The sequence below is a fragment of the Pelodiscus sinensis genome, chromosome 13, assembly GCF_052426305.1.
Source record: "Pelodiscus sinensis isolate ZL-2025 chromosome 13, ASM5242630v1, whole genome shotgun sequence".
Taxonomy (NCBI): domain Eukaryota; kingdom Metazoa; phylum Chordata; order Testudines; family Trionychidae; genus Pelodiscus; species Pelodiscus sinensis.
Window position 1 is genome coordinate 45,310,814 of NC_143064.1, and position 16,884 is coordinate 45,327,697.

At 47.5% G+C, this 16,884-nt stretch overlaps 1 protein-coding gene across 1 annotated transcript; it reads right to left on the reverse strand.

Annotated features, from left to right (window-relative positions):
- Positions 1 to 287: 287 nt before the first annotated feature.
- Positions 288 to 16,668, reverse strand: PRPS1 (phosphoribosyl pyrophosphate synthetase 1). Its single transcript, XM_075896709.2, has 7 exons — positions 16,234 to 16,668; positions 11,166 to 11,349; positions 10,652 to 10,750; positions 8,344 to 8,468; positions 3,475 to 3,648; positions 2,752 to 2,911; positions 288 to 456 (listed from the first exon to the last, which is right to left on the reverse strand). The coding sequence occupies exons 1-7, from the start codon at positions 16,353 to 16,355 to the stop codon at positions 364 to 366; spliced, it is 957 nt and encodes a 318-aa protein (XP_075752824.1). The 5' UTR covers positions 16,356 to 16,668; the 3' UTR covers positions 288 to 363.
- Positions 16,669 to 16,884: the final 216 nt, after the last annotated feature.

Consider the following 16,884-nt stretch of genomic DNA (forward strand, 5'->3'; position numbering starts at 1 on the left):
TAGTCTAACCTCCCCAGAGACAAATTTCCCTTCCAAAAGAACGTTGTGGCAATTGACCACATCAGTTCTGCTCTCCACAGATCTGCAGTGCTGACTCAATTCTACTGAAAGCTTAAACTACTGAGGAGACTGCAGTGGGATGCTACTGGCAGGAGCTTGAGCATTACAGATGTTTGCTCCTCACCCCACCCCATCCCTCCCTGAACTGGGCTTAGGCTCAGACTCAGACTCAGACAGCCTGATGTGTGCAGAAGAGGAGCTATGGAGAGCTGCACTGGAACAAGCAGAGTCTTCTAATGAACTTTATAATTAGCTGAACAACTTTTGGTTTGAAAAAGCCACACAAGCAGCAGCCAGCATCTGTTATAAAGGAACATGGCTGAACAGGTAGGAGACCGATTCCCCATTATGAGTCCGCCTGATGGCCTCTGCAAGGATCATTGAGATGTCAATCACCTGTAGGGGGAAAAATATCAGTCATCTAGTTGAAAACCATGTAAAGCCTTAAAGTAGCTCAAGGCACCAGCCCCACCACTACAAATATACCACCAGCACAGTGATCACCAACCAATCAATCGTGAGTGACTGATTAAGCCTGGGGAGTCGACCAGTTCGTTGCGATTGACACTTGTCAGGCTCCCTGCCTGCTCCAGTCCCAAACCCCAAGTCTGTTTCCAGGAGCAGCCAGCTTAGCCTTGTGTGTGGGGGGAGATGCAGGAATCTGGAAGGGCGAAGTCTTGGCACACTGTTCCTGCCTGCAAGTACCACCCCCCACAGCTCCCATTGATCAGAAATTGGAAACTTGTGGCCAATGGGAGATGAGGGGTGCAGTGCCAACAGAGGGGGCAACACACGAAGCCATGCACAGATAAAAATGTCAACCTGAACAGACATCAGTACCCTGTGATTGCAAGGCTCTGCTCCTGGAGACGCTGCGGCCAAGGAAGAGGAGCATGGTCCTACCACTCCTAGGAGCCAGTGCCCTGCGCAGCTCCTCCCAAACCTCCTATCTAGTAGTCGCACAGCTGCACTGGCACTGGCTCCTGGGCGGTGTGGCACAGTGTTCCTCTCCTTTGACAGTAGCGTTTGTTGGGAACAGAGCCCTGTGGATCAGTGGATACTGATGTTTATCTGAAGGCAGATATTTGTATCTGTGCAGGGCGCTAGGGTGGGGCAGGGAGCCTGCCTCGGCCTTGCTGCACTGCTCACCTGGAGCCTCCGCTGTTAAGTGCAGCCCTGCAGAAGCCTGCACCGCAACCCCCAGTCCTTTTCTGGAATCAGCACTTCCTCACTGCACTCCTACCCCACCCTAGATACCCATCCCAGAGCCAGCACCCCACATCCCAAACCTTAGCCCTGAGCCCCCTCCCACAGCCAGTACCCCGCACCACCACCCTGACCCTCCTCCCAGAGCCAGAGCCAGAACCCCAAAACCCCACCCCAACCTCCTGCATTCTCAACCCTTCTGCATCTCAAGTACCTGATTGAGCCCTTAGCCCCCTCTCATAGTCAGCACCCCTATTCCATCCTGCACCACAACCCCCTGCCTTGTGAAAGTGGAAAGAGGGAGCAACCCGGGGGGGGGGGGGGGAGGGGGGGGGAAGAGCGCGCATAACTACTCTGGACAGTTATTTTGGTAAGTGCTCAACCATGGGCACAACTAGATGTTGAGTTAAGCAACTGAACTTTCAGACTTTCCCACTGATAGCAATTTGCAAGTGAGACAGGAACTAATTAGAAATTTTAAAGTTTCTAAGGAACTTCTGAAAATGCCTGCTAGTCAATGTAACTTCAACCCAATGGTACATGCTAGTGCTCACAGCATGACAATTAGAAGCACTGAATGCTGACCTTATCTCTGCCACTGAGTTGCTATATGAGCTTGGGGGCAAACAAACATTGCCTCACTTCCCTCATCAGTAAAAAAATATTAATACCAACCACACGGGGCATTAGATTCATTAGTTGGTGTCCATAAATTGTTCTGAGATCACCACACAGAGATGACAGAGTTTGCAAACACCTGCATTCTCCAGATCCTTACACTATGAGTGCAAGACTCAAGTAACTTTGTCTTTGCTTCATGGGCTTGATGTGGGTCACCCTGACTGCTCCTAGTGCTAATGCATGCAGCAGGGTATACAAGGTATTTGCCAACATTCTAGTCCATCTGTTTTAATTAATGTTTGATGTTTGTAAAATGCTGTGAGCATTAAATTCTGTAAACCCTATGAAATGATACAGGTGATGCAAGAGGACGACAAAAATGGATGTGCTCCCTTTTCTGTAAGAAGCTTTTTCAGGGTCGTCGTCCCCCGCAAGTAACCTTCCCAGTTTTGTCACAGGTCTCCTTGAAAGGATGCACACACGAGGATCAGAAATTCTGTGCTTACAGAAAGGGCCAACGCAGGGTGTTAGACTCTTAAAGATTCTCTCTTCCAATTGGTGGTTCATGGTCTAACCAAAAAAATCAGATCCCCTTCAATCAGGTTTTACTTGCTTTATATCAGATGCCAGGTTTAGTCAAGATCTCAATTTCTAAAAGAGAATGCAGAAAAGCTTTCCAGATGACCTTTCAGGCAGTCTCCACACAAGGGAAAAAGAGTTGGCCCTTTGTCTTTGTAGGTCGCTTTTAAGAAGACTGAGGATATGCACTACATCCCAATACTCCTTCCCAAATAGAAATGCAAGCAGACAGACTAATGTACTATCCACCCCTTCTCCCAAGTCAAAAGCGAAGTAGCCTCTCACCTGGATTTTAGGGCAGTGCTTCATCTTGTCCTCTTGTGGTATTGTGTTTGTGACTACAACTGCCTCGAAGCAGGCATTGTTGATCCGGGAAATGGCTGGTCCAGAAAAGATCCCATGAGTTAGGATGGCATAAACTTTGGTGGCTCCAGCTGACACAAGCCTAGAAGGGAACAAATATGAAAGGGTCAAAAGGCACGTTTTGAACAGGTGACAGTGGAAGAAGAGTGGGTGTTGGGCCCCTACAATACATGGGAAGTAGCTACATTTGACGTTTCCCAAGCAGTTAAGGATTCGGTTGGAGGGAGCAGTCTCAGATAAAGGGGAATGCCAAGTTGTGGTATTATGTACGTTGAAGCAGTTTTATGAATTCAATACATCATTGGGCGCTTCTATATAAACAGTCTTGGGCTTTAAGACCAGACCCACAGCCTTGGTAAGATGTACTTCCACCTGCGGAATTTAGACCGCCAGTAGCATGGCAAACACTTAAAGATACATTTGGAAACTAAAGGAGACTTAAAACCAGTGCAAATTTGTATGGAGGCCTGAAAAGTGAACTGCTACAGTTGTACTTACTTGGGGCTTATTAACAAGAAATTAAATGTCATCTCACTGCAACTAACACTTGTTTCCCCAAAACCCATCGTCAGGCATTTTGTTCTTTGTTATTTACAATGTACAAAGTTTATATCCTGTACAGTTCATACCCAGCCTCTCACTCACTTGTCTGCCGCATGACAGATGGTGCCACAAGTGTCTGCCATGTCATCTACCAGAATGGCCACTCTGTCCTTCACATCACCCACCAACACCATGCGGTCCACCTCATTGGCTTTCTTTCGCTCTTTGTGAATGAGGGCAAAGTCCACATTCAGCCGATCTGCAATGGATGTTACTCTGTGGAGAGAGAGTGAGAGATTGCACTTACTTTCCTCATGGAGAAAACTGACTGGAGACGGAAAAACCGTTCCATAAACTAAACTAAATGGTCACAGCTTCCAGTATATTGCGGTCTTTGACAAATCCAGAGAAAACGTGTTCTCTGCCTCTAGTTCAACATAAGTTGCCTTCAAGGCAGTATGAAGGTGGAGCTACTTTCAAGATCAATTCAGCCTTGGTAAGAAGCCTCTGATCTAGCTGATAGTATTGGGGGAGGCAGATTATGATGGAGTTTTCAGGAATAATTTGCACTGGTTAAGATTAAAGAAAATTTATTTTTTTGGTCTGTCAAGAGCTTTAAAAAGTGGGTTTTGCTGACAAACCCCTAAAGCTTCAGCACCCAAGAGGAATTGCTTTCAATTTACTTCCAAAAAATGACTTAAGTCAGCCAAAGAAAGTGAACTTATTTGATCACCATTCTGGTTCTGTCCACATTACATTTTTCTCTAAAAGTTTCCATTTGCTATAAGGCATAATTTCACTAGTGGTAGCAAAAGTGGAAAATTAAAAGGAAAAAGACAGCCTAGAGATGATACCCAGTATGTTGCTAATTTGCTTCCCAGTAGAGAATAAAAACCAAGACCTAGTGATAAAAGCAGAGGATAGTATAACAAACGTACAATCTCGCTCAATACTTGGGGCTAAGCAACAAGAATTTAAATGTCATCTCACTACAACCAACTGTTGAAGATTTAATTCCCCCTCTGATAGTCTGCATTTCAAAGGGCTGCAAAGTGGTTAATTCTGCATGGCATAAACTTAACTGGAGTTCTGCCTAGCCCAGCACATGGTTAATAGGATACATAAGTTAGACATCCCTGGTCTGTCACTCTTGGGACTGGGGATTTTCTGGACGAGGGAAGGTCCCCTGCTACTGGCCTTCTATCCCGCCCTGCCTCCTACTGCTCTCTGGGCCTAACCCCCCTGCCCTCTGGCTCCAGCCCTAGCCTCCCTGCCACTTGCCCAGCCGTGGTTAGAGTTCTACAGCTGCCAGCAGCCCCGCTGCCAGACCATGGATGTTGCCGGATCAAAGAGAGTCCTCGTTTAGGGAGGTACAACCTGTATATTCTCGAAGTCACACACCAGAAATTGTATTTTTTTTTCCAAATACCAAGAGCTACCACGCCAGGTTATGAATCCACACAAAGCAAGCCAAATCTAAACTAATGAGAAAGCACGATAGCAGCTTCAACATCCTTCCATACAGTAAACTCATCATTGCTGCAGTCTACGGAGGAAGGAGTTTTAAAAAAACCTGAACACCAGCTAACTTTAGGTTAGAAAGTAACAGCTGATTGTTTGATTGCCTTTCCAAGATAGCTATACATTTCTAAATGACATTCTGGCTCCTCCCTACCCCCCACTGTACAAGTGGTTTACAACAAAACACTACTTATCTTGTTGGAAAACAAGGCAGTTATAGTGTTTGTATAGCTAGGCAAGATCAGAACTATACTATACTCCTCCCCCCACTACCCTCTTGACTGACCTTGCTTAGTTTACCTAGCAGTAACACTCAACTGCTCTATTTCTAGTATGTTTTTGTAACAAGATAGCTGACCTCTGTTAGTTATCCCACTGTAAAAACACCCTTGGTCAATGAAGATAGCTTTGGTGTTAGTGTCTCTTGTCACTGCCACTGGACAGCAGCCATTACTCAAGTGTTATGTAACAATAGTACATTTATGTCAAATTAATTAACTTAACTCTGATTAGGCCCAAGGTAGCTCAATTATGTAATCTGTCCATCAAGGCACTTACTAATGTGTCTATCACTACACTATTTAGGATCTCAGCTTAAAGCTTTACGCTTTAAGTAAACAAATTTCTAGCCCAAGCAAATGTTTACAGAAGGGCCTATGGGCAACCTGGAGCCCACAACTTCCACATCAGCCCCATGAATCAGTTTCCTCCAGAAAGCCAAGTTGCAGACCCCCTAGTCTTCCAAGCCCAGGCTCCCAGCTGAGAACTTCAGTTCTAACAGGGATGTATTTATTGCTTAGATAAATGTGACTGGGATACATAAGTTGGTGCTATGTATTTCTGCACTGAAAAATTCCTAGAGAATTGGAGCCCATTCCTTATTATATGGAGGTCCTGTTAACAGCAAAATTGAATGGGCCCTAAGCTTTGTAGCTTGGGCTCCCAGCGTGGAAAGACCGAGACGCACTGGTTTATATTCTACAATGACAAATCTCACAATAAGTGTCTCTCAACAGAATTGTATTTATTTTGTACCTAAATTATGCGGTGTCTGAAACCTGTTTTGGCTTTTTGGCCTTAGTGTCATTTAGTCAGGTCAGACTTTAGTGTCACACCCCTCTTGGCTACACCAAGGTGCTTATTTAAAACAGATTACATTCATTCTGAATTCACATTTAGAGCTTTCCTCTTCTTACACGGAGTATTATTTATAATTTACTTAATGGTATTGAGGGTCGGAGGTTGCATTCGTTAAGTCTAAAGGGGGTTGCCAGCACAAAAGGCATAGAAACACTGCTTTAGATTAAATCAAAATAAGCGTAGTTTAAACTGAATGTTCCCACACAGTGGTTCTCATGAATTCAACCAAATCTATTAGCTAAACTCTCACAAATTTTCATGTTTAAACAAGGGCTCCAAGAGAAATTACCGTTGTCTACTCAGCTGGGGTATGGTACTGACAACCAGTAACCTCCACTCTGTCAGACTCTGTGCAGCCTCCGGTAAGCCACTTTATCATTAGCCTGTGGGCCCATGCCACCCCATTGGCCGAACGGGGATACTTCCTTCCCTACTACAAAAAGAAAACTGTGGCCACAAAACTTGAGACTGCGATGTAATTTTTCTGGACATCTCATGCAGAGATTACAACTACAGTAAAACTCCGATGGTCCGGCATCTGACGGTCCGGCACTCCTGATGGTCCAGCACCATCAGGAACCCGGAAGTGCTCCTGGCAGCCGGACCATTGGTGCTGCTCTGCCCCCAGCTTCCCCGATTCAGCTGCTGCTAAAACTGACCAGCGCTGAATCCGGGAAGCAGGGGGCAGAACAGCTGGAGTGCTGCCGGGTAGGTCCAGTAGCGCTGCCCCTCGGGGCTGCGGGACCAACCCAGCAGAACCCCAGCTGTCCCGGATTCAGCTGCTGCTGAAATTGACCAACGGCTGACTCCAGGAAGCCCGAGACAGAGCTGCTCTGCCCCAGCTTCCTGGAATCAGCAGCTGGTCAGTTTCAGCAGCAGCTGACTTGGGTACACCTGGGACAGAGCAGCTGGGGTGCTGCTGGGTTGTCCCCGCAGCACCGAGGTTTGGCGCTACCAGACCAACCCAGCAGCACCCCAGCTGCTCTGTCCCAGGCGTCCTGATTCAGCCGCTGCTGAAACTGACCAGGGCTGACTCCAGGAAGCCCGGGGCAGAGCAGCTCTGCCTCTGGCTTTCGGGAGTCAGCCGCTGATCAGTTTCTGCAGCAGCTGACTTGGGGACACCTGGGGCAGAGCAGATGGGGTGCTGCTGGGTTGGTCCAGTAACGCCGAGGAGTGGCACTGCGGGACCAACCCGTCAGCACCCCAGCTGCTCTGCCCCAGGCGTCCCCAAGAGCAGCTGGAGTGCTGACGGGTTGGTCTCGCGGCGCCAAGGGTCAGCGCTACCGGACCAACCCGGCAGCACTCCAGCTGCTCTGCTGCAGGCATCCCTGATTCAGCCGCTGCTGAAACTGACCAGCAGCAGCTGAATCAGGGACTCCTGCGGCAGAGCCAGACTATCAGAAGGGAGGGCTATGAGGGGGTCTGGGATAGCATCCCCCCACCCCACTCCAGACCCCTCATAGCCCCCCCCTTCTGATAGTCCGGCATATCTGATAATCCGGCACCCCCTGGGTCCTAAAGGCGCCGGATTATCGGAAGTTTACTGTAGTTGGGTTTGGCATTCCAGATATTGGTACTAACAGGCCACATCAATAGTTTTAAATGTGAATTCTAAAAATAGCTAATAGTAAGATGAAGTGGATATTCAAAACATCTGGCTACACTGCAGTGCACTCCCAGTTTTGTAATTACTTTCTAATAAACAGTTTGTAAAATGGGAGGTTGGCAGTAAACACAGATTTGGGTATGATTTAGGGAAATATTCCCGAATCAGTTTAAGAACATATCCTTGTTCTATCATTTATAGCTGCTATGGAAAGCAGAGTTGCACTAATGAGCACAGAAATCTTTATCTGCCACTCATATAACATCATACAGCAGATGTTTTGAAAATTCCTGGCTTAACACAAAGCTGCACTTTTCCGATCCCTCTTTCTAAATAATCAGGCATAGCCAATTGACCTGTGTCTTGGAATACGCACCAACTTTACAGTTTGAGGAACAAGCACGGACTATGAAAGGTCTAAGCAATATAATTTCTAGAAACCCACTTCAAGTATCCATGTACTTCCAATAACGTATTTCAACATCAGCCTTCTAACTCTCTTGGGCTGCATATCAGGTTACTCTAAGCCAATTACCAAAGGAAGTATTGATTGTGGTTTTGGGGAAGCAGGTTTAAGTAGCAAACCCCTTCAGTTTTTAGAATTTTGAGACTGCTAGGAAAAATTTAAATTTAATTTAATTTAAGAGGGTGTGACGACGTACTACTGTCAACAAGTCTCAGTTCTGGTGCTTTTAACATCTCACCTTTTTGCTCCACCAGCATCTGGTGAAACAATCGTACAGTTCTTCCATTCTGCAATGTTTTCTTTAATCCACTTCAGTACAGCAGGCTCTGCATACAAGTTATCCACAGGGATATCAAAAAAACCCTGTCGTAAGACAAACAAGAGTAGATATACTCTGCATAAAACTGAAGGTCAAATACTAAAGACAGACCTGCAGAAAGCAATAGAAACACTGAATATAATCAGGCACCCAACCACTGCCTTGTCATAGCACTATTATTCAGCTGTCTTTTCCACTTAATAGAATGGCACTAATTGTTGAAATTCACAGAAAGCTAATGCAAAATCTCATCTTTCCTGTCTCCATAGATGAGGAACGACACCCTTTCCTTTTAATTTCTGTCATGTACTTAGGGATGTTAAATTTTGATTAATCAGCTCAATTAGCCGATAAGGGGAGCGCTCGCTGTCTCACTGCACCTCTGCCTTTGTAATGTACAAGAACCACCTTTGGCACTGGTACATTTCAAAGGAAGAGGTCCAACGGGGAACCGGTGCGAGGAGGGACTGAAGCAGTCCCTGCTTGTGCGGGGTCCCGACTGCTGCACCTCTGCCTTTGAGCCACGGGCGGCTCTTATACATCTCAAAGGAAGAGGCACAGCAGTTGGGACCCTGTGCGAGCGGGGACTCTTCGGTCCCCACTCACACCATTTCCCCAGCTGTGCCTCTGCCTCCCCTATCTCCCACATGGAGACAGTGTTAGGGGGGAACTGGACGAATAGTGACTCGACTACCCAATATGCCTAGGCTTATCGGGTAGTCTAGTTCCTTACAACTCTACATGCACTTTCCTGATTTTCAACATGAAACCAGTCCCATGCTCACAAAGACCTTATGTGGACATTAACTGCATCTATTAGCACAGCAGATAGTTGCTGAGGGTATGTCTACACTACCACCCTAGTTCGAACTAGGGTGGTTAATGTAGTCATTCGAAGTTCCAAATGAAGCCTGGGATTTAAATGTCCCGGGCTTCATCTGCATCTTGCCGGGCGCCGCCATTTTTAAATCCCCGTTAGTGCGGACTCCGTGCCCGCGGCTACACACGGCATGGAGTAGGTAGTTTGAATTAGGCTTTCTAATTCGAACTACTGTTACTCCGTTACCGTTACTCCTTACAAGCCAGCTCACACCTTGCTGCCTCTGATACAGAGGCAGCAAGGCAAGGGTGGGGGGGAGAAATGCACGTAGCCAACAGGATTAACCAATAAGACCAGGTTTATTGATTAATCCTGTAGTCGACTACTGTGATGTAGTGGGGGGCTGTCTGCTCTGTAACCAGGTGTCCCCCTGTGCAGTGATGTGTGATTCCCACTGACTCATCACATGTGTATTAGTCCAGATACCTAGGACCAGCCTGACCAGATAACAAGGCTCTTCCCCAGGGGAGAGACAGGGCTCTTCCCCAGGGGAGAGACAAAGGGAGGGAGGCGGAGACGAACACCTGGTTTGGGGGCAGGGTCTGGGAGCCAGGCAGTGGCTGGCTGGGAAACATGAAGGAAACAGCCTAAGCTGAGGGTCTAGGGGAGGCAATGGACCCCTAACCCAAGGGGTCTGAGGCATCCTGGCCCTAACCCCTGTAAGCACATCACATCTGTGCTATGCTGTATCCTGGAAAAGCAATAAACCCTCTCTAGTCTACTGGCTGGCAGAGTCTGTTCTTGCTGCTATGGGGCTGCAGGACCAGGGGGAACCCGGCCTCATCGTCACAACTAAACATTGACATCCCTGCCTGGTTGAAATCAGTAGTTCTGATAAACCAGATGCCAGGGGCTCTGTGTTCCCCAACTCCTCCATTTACCAATTTTCACCTAAATCAACAGGATTCTGCCCATTAATGCCTAAAACAGTCCCCCAAATTTCTGTATTTATCAGGTGTGATGTTCAAAAGTTGTTACATTAAAACTGGACAGAGAAATATCATTAAGTTCAGTACATGGCCTTGATTTGCTTGGTCAATCAAGAACAACAGTTTTACTTATAAAAGACCATGGCTACGTCTAGACTGGCCCCTATTCCAAAATAGCCATGCTAATTTCCAACTTTGGAATAGGGAAATATCCCCCGCGGATTTCCCTATTCCAAAGTTGGAAATTAGCATGGCTATTTCGGAATAGGGGCCAGTCTAGACGTAGCCCATGTGTTATGTAACAAACTAAGGATGTAGTTACTGCTTGCCATTGCCCTACATCATCCCACAGTTAAGATCTGAGAAGTAGAAGCATCATCTGCTTGTCTACATCATCTTCCCGTGTTTTGGTTCATACCTGAATCTGAGAAGCATGTAGGTCCATAGTTATGATGTGGTCAGCACCTGCCACAGAAAGCATGTTTGCGACCAGCTTGGCAGAAATTGGGGCTCGACTCTGAAGTACAAGAAAAAGCCATGTTAATTTGGATGACAGCACACTCACTTGCGGGTTTACAAGTAGTAATACATTTCAGCCTCTCCCTCAGGGTATCATTGCCTGAAAGTCTGAAAATATACTTCGATTTTAATTAAAACTGCCAATTCTCGTGAACACCCACACTTCCTCCAAGAAGGAAAATAGCTTGTTAAGCTTCCAAAAGGAATAGACATTTATATACTTCAAGACAGCATCTGCAGTTCCAAAGATTATGATACAAGTTGGCAAATGTCAGGCTCAAAAAGTAATTGACTATGCTAAAATCATTTTCCCCTGCCTTGCTTATGCACTTTGCACACTGCCCTCTGAAGCATTGGCTGCTGGATAGAGACTAGATGGACATATTCCTTTATGGAACTCCTGTTTGCATTACCTTGTCCTTTTTGTCCTGGCGAGCATAAGGGAAGCATGGAATGACTGCAGTGACACGGCTAGCAGATGCAATCTTACAGGCATTTATCATGATGAGAAGCTCCATCAGGTTATCATTGATTTCACCGCACCCACTCTGCACAATGTAGACGTCCTCCCCACGCACACTCTCACCTATTTCCACACTAGGTGGAGGTGGAGACAAAAAAAACAACAAGTGAAATAAAAAGCACAAACCAAATACAATTTGTTAACAGCAAGCAGCCTGCATCAGCAGTTTCCATGCAACTTAGTAACTTATCAAACGACTCCCAGAAAGGCAGTTATTTGCTCAGTAACTGTCCAATAGATTTTGCTTAAGTAACCCCAATACAGTAGCAATAACTTCCAAGTTAATAGTAAATCCCATCCCATAATATTTAATATTACTGGCATTCACATCCTGGCAACAGCATGCCACTTATTAAAACTATTTTGAAGAAAGGTTCCACCTGTTGGCAGTTTTGCAATACTGAAGCCAGGGAAGAAAAGGCTGAGATATACCTTCCCATGTTGCTTCCAGGTCAGGGGTGGGCAAAAGGGCCTCCACAGGCTGGATGCAGCCCACCAAGCAGGTTGATCCTGCCTGCAGCGGGGCCTGCCATTCCCCCATCCCACGGCCAATCAAGGCCTGGGGGAGCACGCTAGGTCTCCTCCTGCCTTGCAAGGAACTCAGCACTTAGAGTTAACTACCAGCTGCTGCTCAGCTGTTGGGTGACTAAGTGCAGTGCTCCTTTGCAGTGCAGGGGCAGACTTCACATGTTCCCCCCACCCCCAACTGACCTGGGGGTGAGGGCGAGTGGGAGGGCAAAGCCTCCTTCCACCCTGAGGGCACCTAGAGGGAACTGCCAGCAGTTCAGAACAGCTGGGGATTCTCTCCAGGGGGAGGGGGAGAAGGAGGGAGGCAAAGACTGGAGGCCCACAGACCAATCAGGGCCAGGGGACAGGGAAGCATGGAAGTGTCCTGGCCCCGCCCCTTCCTTCAAAAATTTCGGAAGTGTCCCCTGATGAAAAATTATTGCCCACCCCTGTTCCAGGCGAATGTGCCTGCATGCGGACTGCTCCAGAGGGTAAGGAGCTGTGAGGGGAGGCTGTAGACAGGGCAGTAGCGGGGAGGGGAGCTGCAGCCCTGATGCTGGAGCTGCATGGTTCCTTCTCCCCTCGCTCTCCAGGCTGTGCCATGTCACAGAACAGCACCCAGGGAAGAAAATTCTGGGAGCAGTACAATGGAGCCTCGTGAGACCCTGGTGCCCTGTTCCCACAGAGAGCCACAGCACCCAGGCTGCACTTCCACTTGCCACAGGCAGGTTTGCAGGGCTACAGCCAGGGAAAGCACATCCTAGTACTGTACCTCCTTCCCCGGCTGCAGCCCTGCAAACCTGCCTTTTGTTTATTAGCAACAATGGCAATGATTTGCTAGCAACAAAGGGTCTGTTAATACTTAGAAACTACTGTATTTTACATTGCTTACTTTGATTACATACACTGATTCAGTTGATAAAGCAAAAGACATACTGCTTCTATTTTAGATCTCTAAGTAATATGTACTCCTAATACCCTGAAGAGTGCTTAAATTCTTTCAGCTCACACAGGAGAAACACTGAACATAATTTTACTTACACCAGGCTTCTTTTAAAGAAGGAAACAATGATGGTACATCAGCAAAGCAAGTCCCGAGCCAGATTTTTAGAAGCGCCCACAGGGCAGAAAAACATAAAACTAACATTTAAGAGCAGGTTACCCGCATAAGCAGCATCCTGTTCTAAGAAAGCATTCAGGGTTAATTTCTTCATGGGTGTAATTCACAGTAATCCCTGATGAAGGGATTCTGAATATATGCCAGAGGTCCCAGTGCCAGCAGCAAATGGCCAGACAGCTTTAGAAAAATGTACAGAGAGGCCTGCCCCACAACAGAGAGGGAGATGAGGCAGTGGCATCTGTATCAAACCTGAAGTCTGAAGAAGTGCTGTGTAGGCCTAATGTGGCAGCAGATTGCTCCAAAATGTTTCCGTTGAGAGAACAAGCCAGAAACACTGGAAGTAGCTAGAAATCCCAGAATCTATGGAGCGAAAAACAGGACAACTTTGACCTTATCTGTACTAGACACAGCCATTCTGAAGGAAGCTTCGCTTTGGATTATAGCCAATGATATTGGTTGTTATTAAGGGGTAAGTGGCTACAAGAGATTATGTGAGTCACGCTGAGGTCAGTTCAATTTTATATGCAGTTTTATCGTATACCAAAATTTTCATAAAAGGAAATAACACTCCCATTCAGTCCCTGCACACATTTCCCAACTTCCTGTCTCTTAATTTTATAGTTCAGACACAAATGTAAGATCAGCTGATCTTTTGTTAAACGCCAAGAAGAACTGATTAGGCAGACAATTTCACCACCCCAGGTAAACACCCTACTGGCTGATGAGGAGGAAAAAGCATCTGTATTATTCTTGTGCAGTCGGCATTATTTGCTAATATTAAGAGCTCGATCAGCCAGCTGGAAGGATAAGAGCTTTGACACACAATTCTGGAGTCAGTGTAATGACACGAGCTGTAATTCAGTAAACAAACCCCTATCTTTGACAAGTTTCATCCAAACCACCTATCCATTGGGTTCTCATTTACAGCCCATATTCATAGAATGAAAACAGACATACTGATTTTCCTAATATGTCTGTGTGTTCCATTCTCGTATAGCCTGAAAAACATTTACAAGACTCTTACTTCTCAAGCCCTTGCAACAGGATCCTTATGGTCCACATTTTTAGTAAGCAAGTACATACAGTAATTGTGTGTTCCGTGAATTTACATGACATGACTCAGGAAAAAAAAAAAACATTCTTATTTGATCCTGTTCAGAGCCAACACGTTTTTATAACTGCATATTAGATCTTCCTCCCTGAACTCATTTGCTGTTTCAGGAAAATATTAAGAATGACAAAGAATACAGCATGAAGCGAAATAGAAGATGTTAGAGCTTTGAAAAATTTTAGATGTAGTATTGGTATTTGAGAATTGCCAGAACATTTTAGTTATCTACACTCAAAACTAAACTCAAAAGTTCTCTAGACACACAAGGTGGGTGAGGTAATATTTTATTGGACCTACTGTTGGTGTAAAAGACAAGCTTTTGAGCTTACAATGACCGGAAGGGCTCAGAGAGCTTGACAGCTTATCTCTTTCATTAACAGAAGTTGGTCCAATAAAATATATTACTTCACCCTCCTTGTCTTTCTAATATCCTGAAATCAACATGGCTACAATACTACAATCAAAAGTTCACTATCTTGTCTGCAACAAGGGAAGCAGTTCACTTCCCAAAGACCTAAGTCTGTACCACCTCAAGTTACCTTAATGGGTTGCTAAGTGACCATAAGACTTTAAATGTCAACACCCTTTAGGGGCTAAAAATACCAAGCTTCTAGAAGATGCTTTTCAGTGTGATTGGATGCACCAGCCACACCCTAATGATCCTTTCATTTGGAAAATCATGCTCTATTGATATTCAAAACTTTAAACTTTATACTAGTCTACTCTTTGATTGCAAGGATTTTTACAATAACTAGAAGTAAAAACAGTTTTTATTTAGTGCTAATTTGCTACAGTCTTCAAGTTTCCACCATGCTGCTTATAGCATGAAGCATGGCAGAATAGAAACTAGGAGGCAAGGCACAAATAGTTACTGAACAAGTATGCTGTATTCAGATTAGTTCATGTCAAACCAATCCCTCTGCCTCCCATAATATCAAGTTATCAGTAAGAGAAATTGGGTGAGGTAATAGTTACTGAACAAGTATGCTGTATTCAGATTAGTTCATGTCAAACCAACCCCTCTGCCTCCCATAATATCAAGTTATCAGTAAGAGCAATTGGGTGAGGTAATATCTTTTATTAGACCAACTTCTGCTGGCAAGCATGGCCAGCTTTCAAGTAGGGATGTAAAATCCTGTTTAATTAGTGAACTGTTAAGTTAAAGTGGAGGGGCAGTCAGGCTAGAGCACCTCACCTTCCCCTTGGTGGGGGTTGCTCTGGCCATCCCATGGGGCTGCATCATCTCACACACACACCTGGCCTGGGTCACCATAACCCTCACCATTTACATGCTTACTTTCAACCTACACACAGCTCTTCCACAGTTTAGCCACACCAAGAGGGTACCCAGTTTCACGTGGGTTTGCACACAGCACTAGTAAGCAAAGCACCACTATCAGACCCCATGCTTCTGCAGCCACGTACACAGATAGTCATGCTCACACTAGCATAGGAATTACACCCCTCCCTCACAGTGTTATGGTCAAACATGCCATGTTCCTGCGGAACAATATGGCAATCTGTTTTTTCAGTGGAAGCCTCTGGAAGGGTTAGAGCCGCAGTGACTAGTGTGGGCTCACTGTCTAACATCCACCCCTCCAGCCAAGAGTGCGCCAATTACTTCGTCAATCTCTCAAATTAAGCCTTCCTCAAATTAAGCTTCTGTGGCTTCCTTGTTAAGGCTCAAGAGCATCCACACAGCAAAGTCCTTCGAAGGAACAACTGGCCAGCGCTGCCCTCTGTGTCCACGTGGCCCTGGAGCGGCTTAGTGTCCAGCAGAGCCTGGCCCTTTGGCGGCCGAGCAGCAGCTGGAGCGCTGCCTGCAGACTCAGGCGCAGAGCTGCCTGCAGGCTCAGGCCAGCCAGCCGCGCGGTTTTGAAGCGGACCATGTGGACGGCCGCGGAGGAGCCAGCAGAGGCAGCGGCCGAGAGCGTCGCCCAGCCTCGCCTCCCACGAGGCACGGACACGCCCGCTCCAGCGGCCTAGAAACGTCCGAAGGACGCTGGGCCCTGGCCCAGCCCCTCCCCCCAGCACCGGGCGCGGGGAAGTGGGGGGCAGCGCCCCTCACCCGCCTCAGGCCGGACTCCATTTGCAAAGGCCGGCAGTCCCAGCCAAGGCACTCCAACTCCCAGCAGACCCCGCGCGGCGGCCGCGCGGCCCTCGCAAGCAGCGCGCGGCGGGGCATGCCGGGAGTTGTAGTCTCCTCCGGCCCCTTCTCACCATGTCTCCTGGTTGCTGAACTTCTTGGTCACCACCTTGCCGAGCTCCAGGCCCAGGCGGTCGGCGATTTTCTGGGACAGGTCCTGGTGCGAGCTGCCGCTGAAGATCTTGATGTTGGGCATCGCGGCGGCCTCCTCCTCCCGCCGCCGCCTGACAGCGGGGCCGGGCTGGGCTGCGGGCTCCAGTCGCCGCTTCCCACCGGGGGGGGGGCTGCCGGGGACAGCACGAGACGGCAACTCGTGTCTACTCCGCCATCTTCCCTTCCCGCCAGCCGCGCCTCCCTTTATAACCTCCCCGGCCACCTCCGGCCCCGCCCCTCCCCGCCCCTCATTGGTGGGTGGGTGGGGTTTGAGAGCACGCTGGGACCTGCGCGCGACCCTCCCTCCCTCCCTACACAACGGCCGAGCCGACGCCGCCGGTTGCTAACGGAGTAGGGGCTGCGCGCGGTCCTCTAGCGGCGCGTGGCAGGGGAAGGGGCGGGGTTAGAGGCGAGTCAGTGCCACCGAGGCTTGGGGCGCGGAGATAGGGATTGGTTGGCGGAGAACTTGCCTCGCCTCCTATTGGGCGGTGAGTTGGCAGTGGGTGGAGCTTCTTCCCCTTAATCCCAAGGCGTCCACGGGCTGGCCCGCAAAGCGCTGTGTGAGGCGCAGG

What these genes read in the sequence shown, in the direction of transcription:
- PRPS1 (XM_075896709.2), bottom strand. Translation starts at nt 16,355, where the DNA reads ATGCCCAACATCAAGATCTTCAGCGGCAGCTCGCACCAGGACCTGTCC. An exon ending in GCCAGGACAAAAAGGACAAG is followed by an intron (nt 10,751 to 11,165) that starts GTAATGCAAACA and finishes CTTGTACTTCAG; the next exon opens with AGTCGAGCCCCAATTTCTGC. An exon ending in AGCACTGCCCTAAAATCCAG is followed by an intron (nt 457 to 2,751) that starts GTGAGAGGCTAC and finishes TTCCCCCTACAG; the next exon opens with GTGATTGACATCTCAATGAT.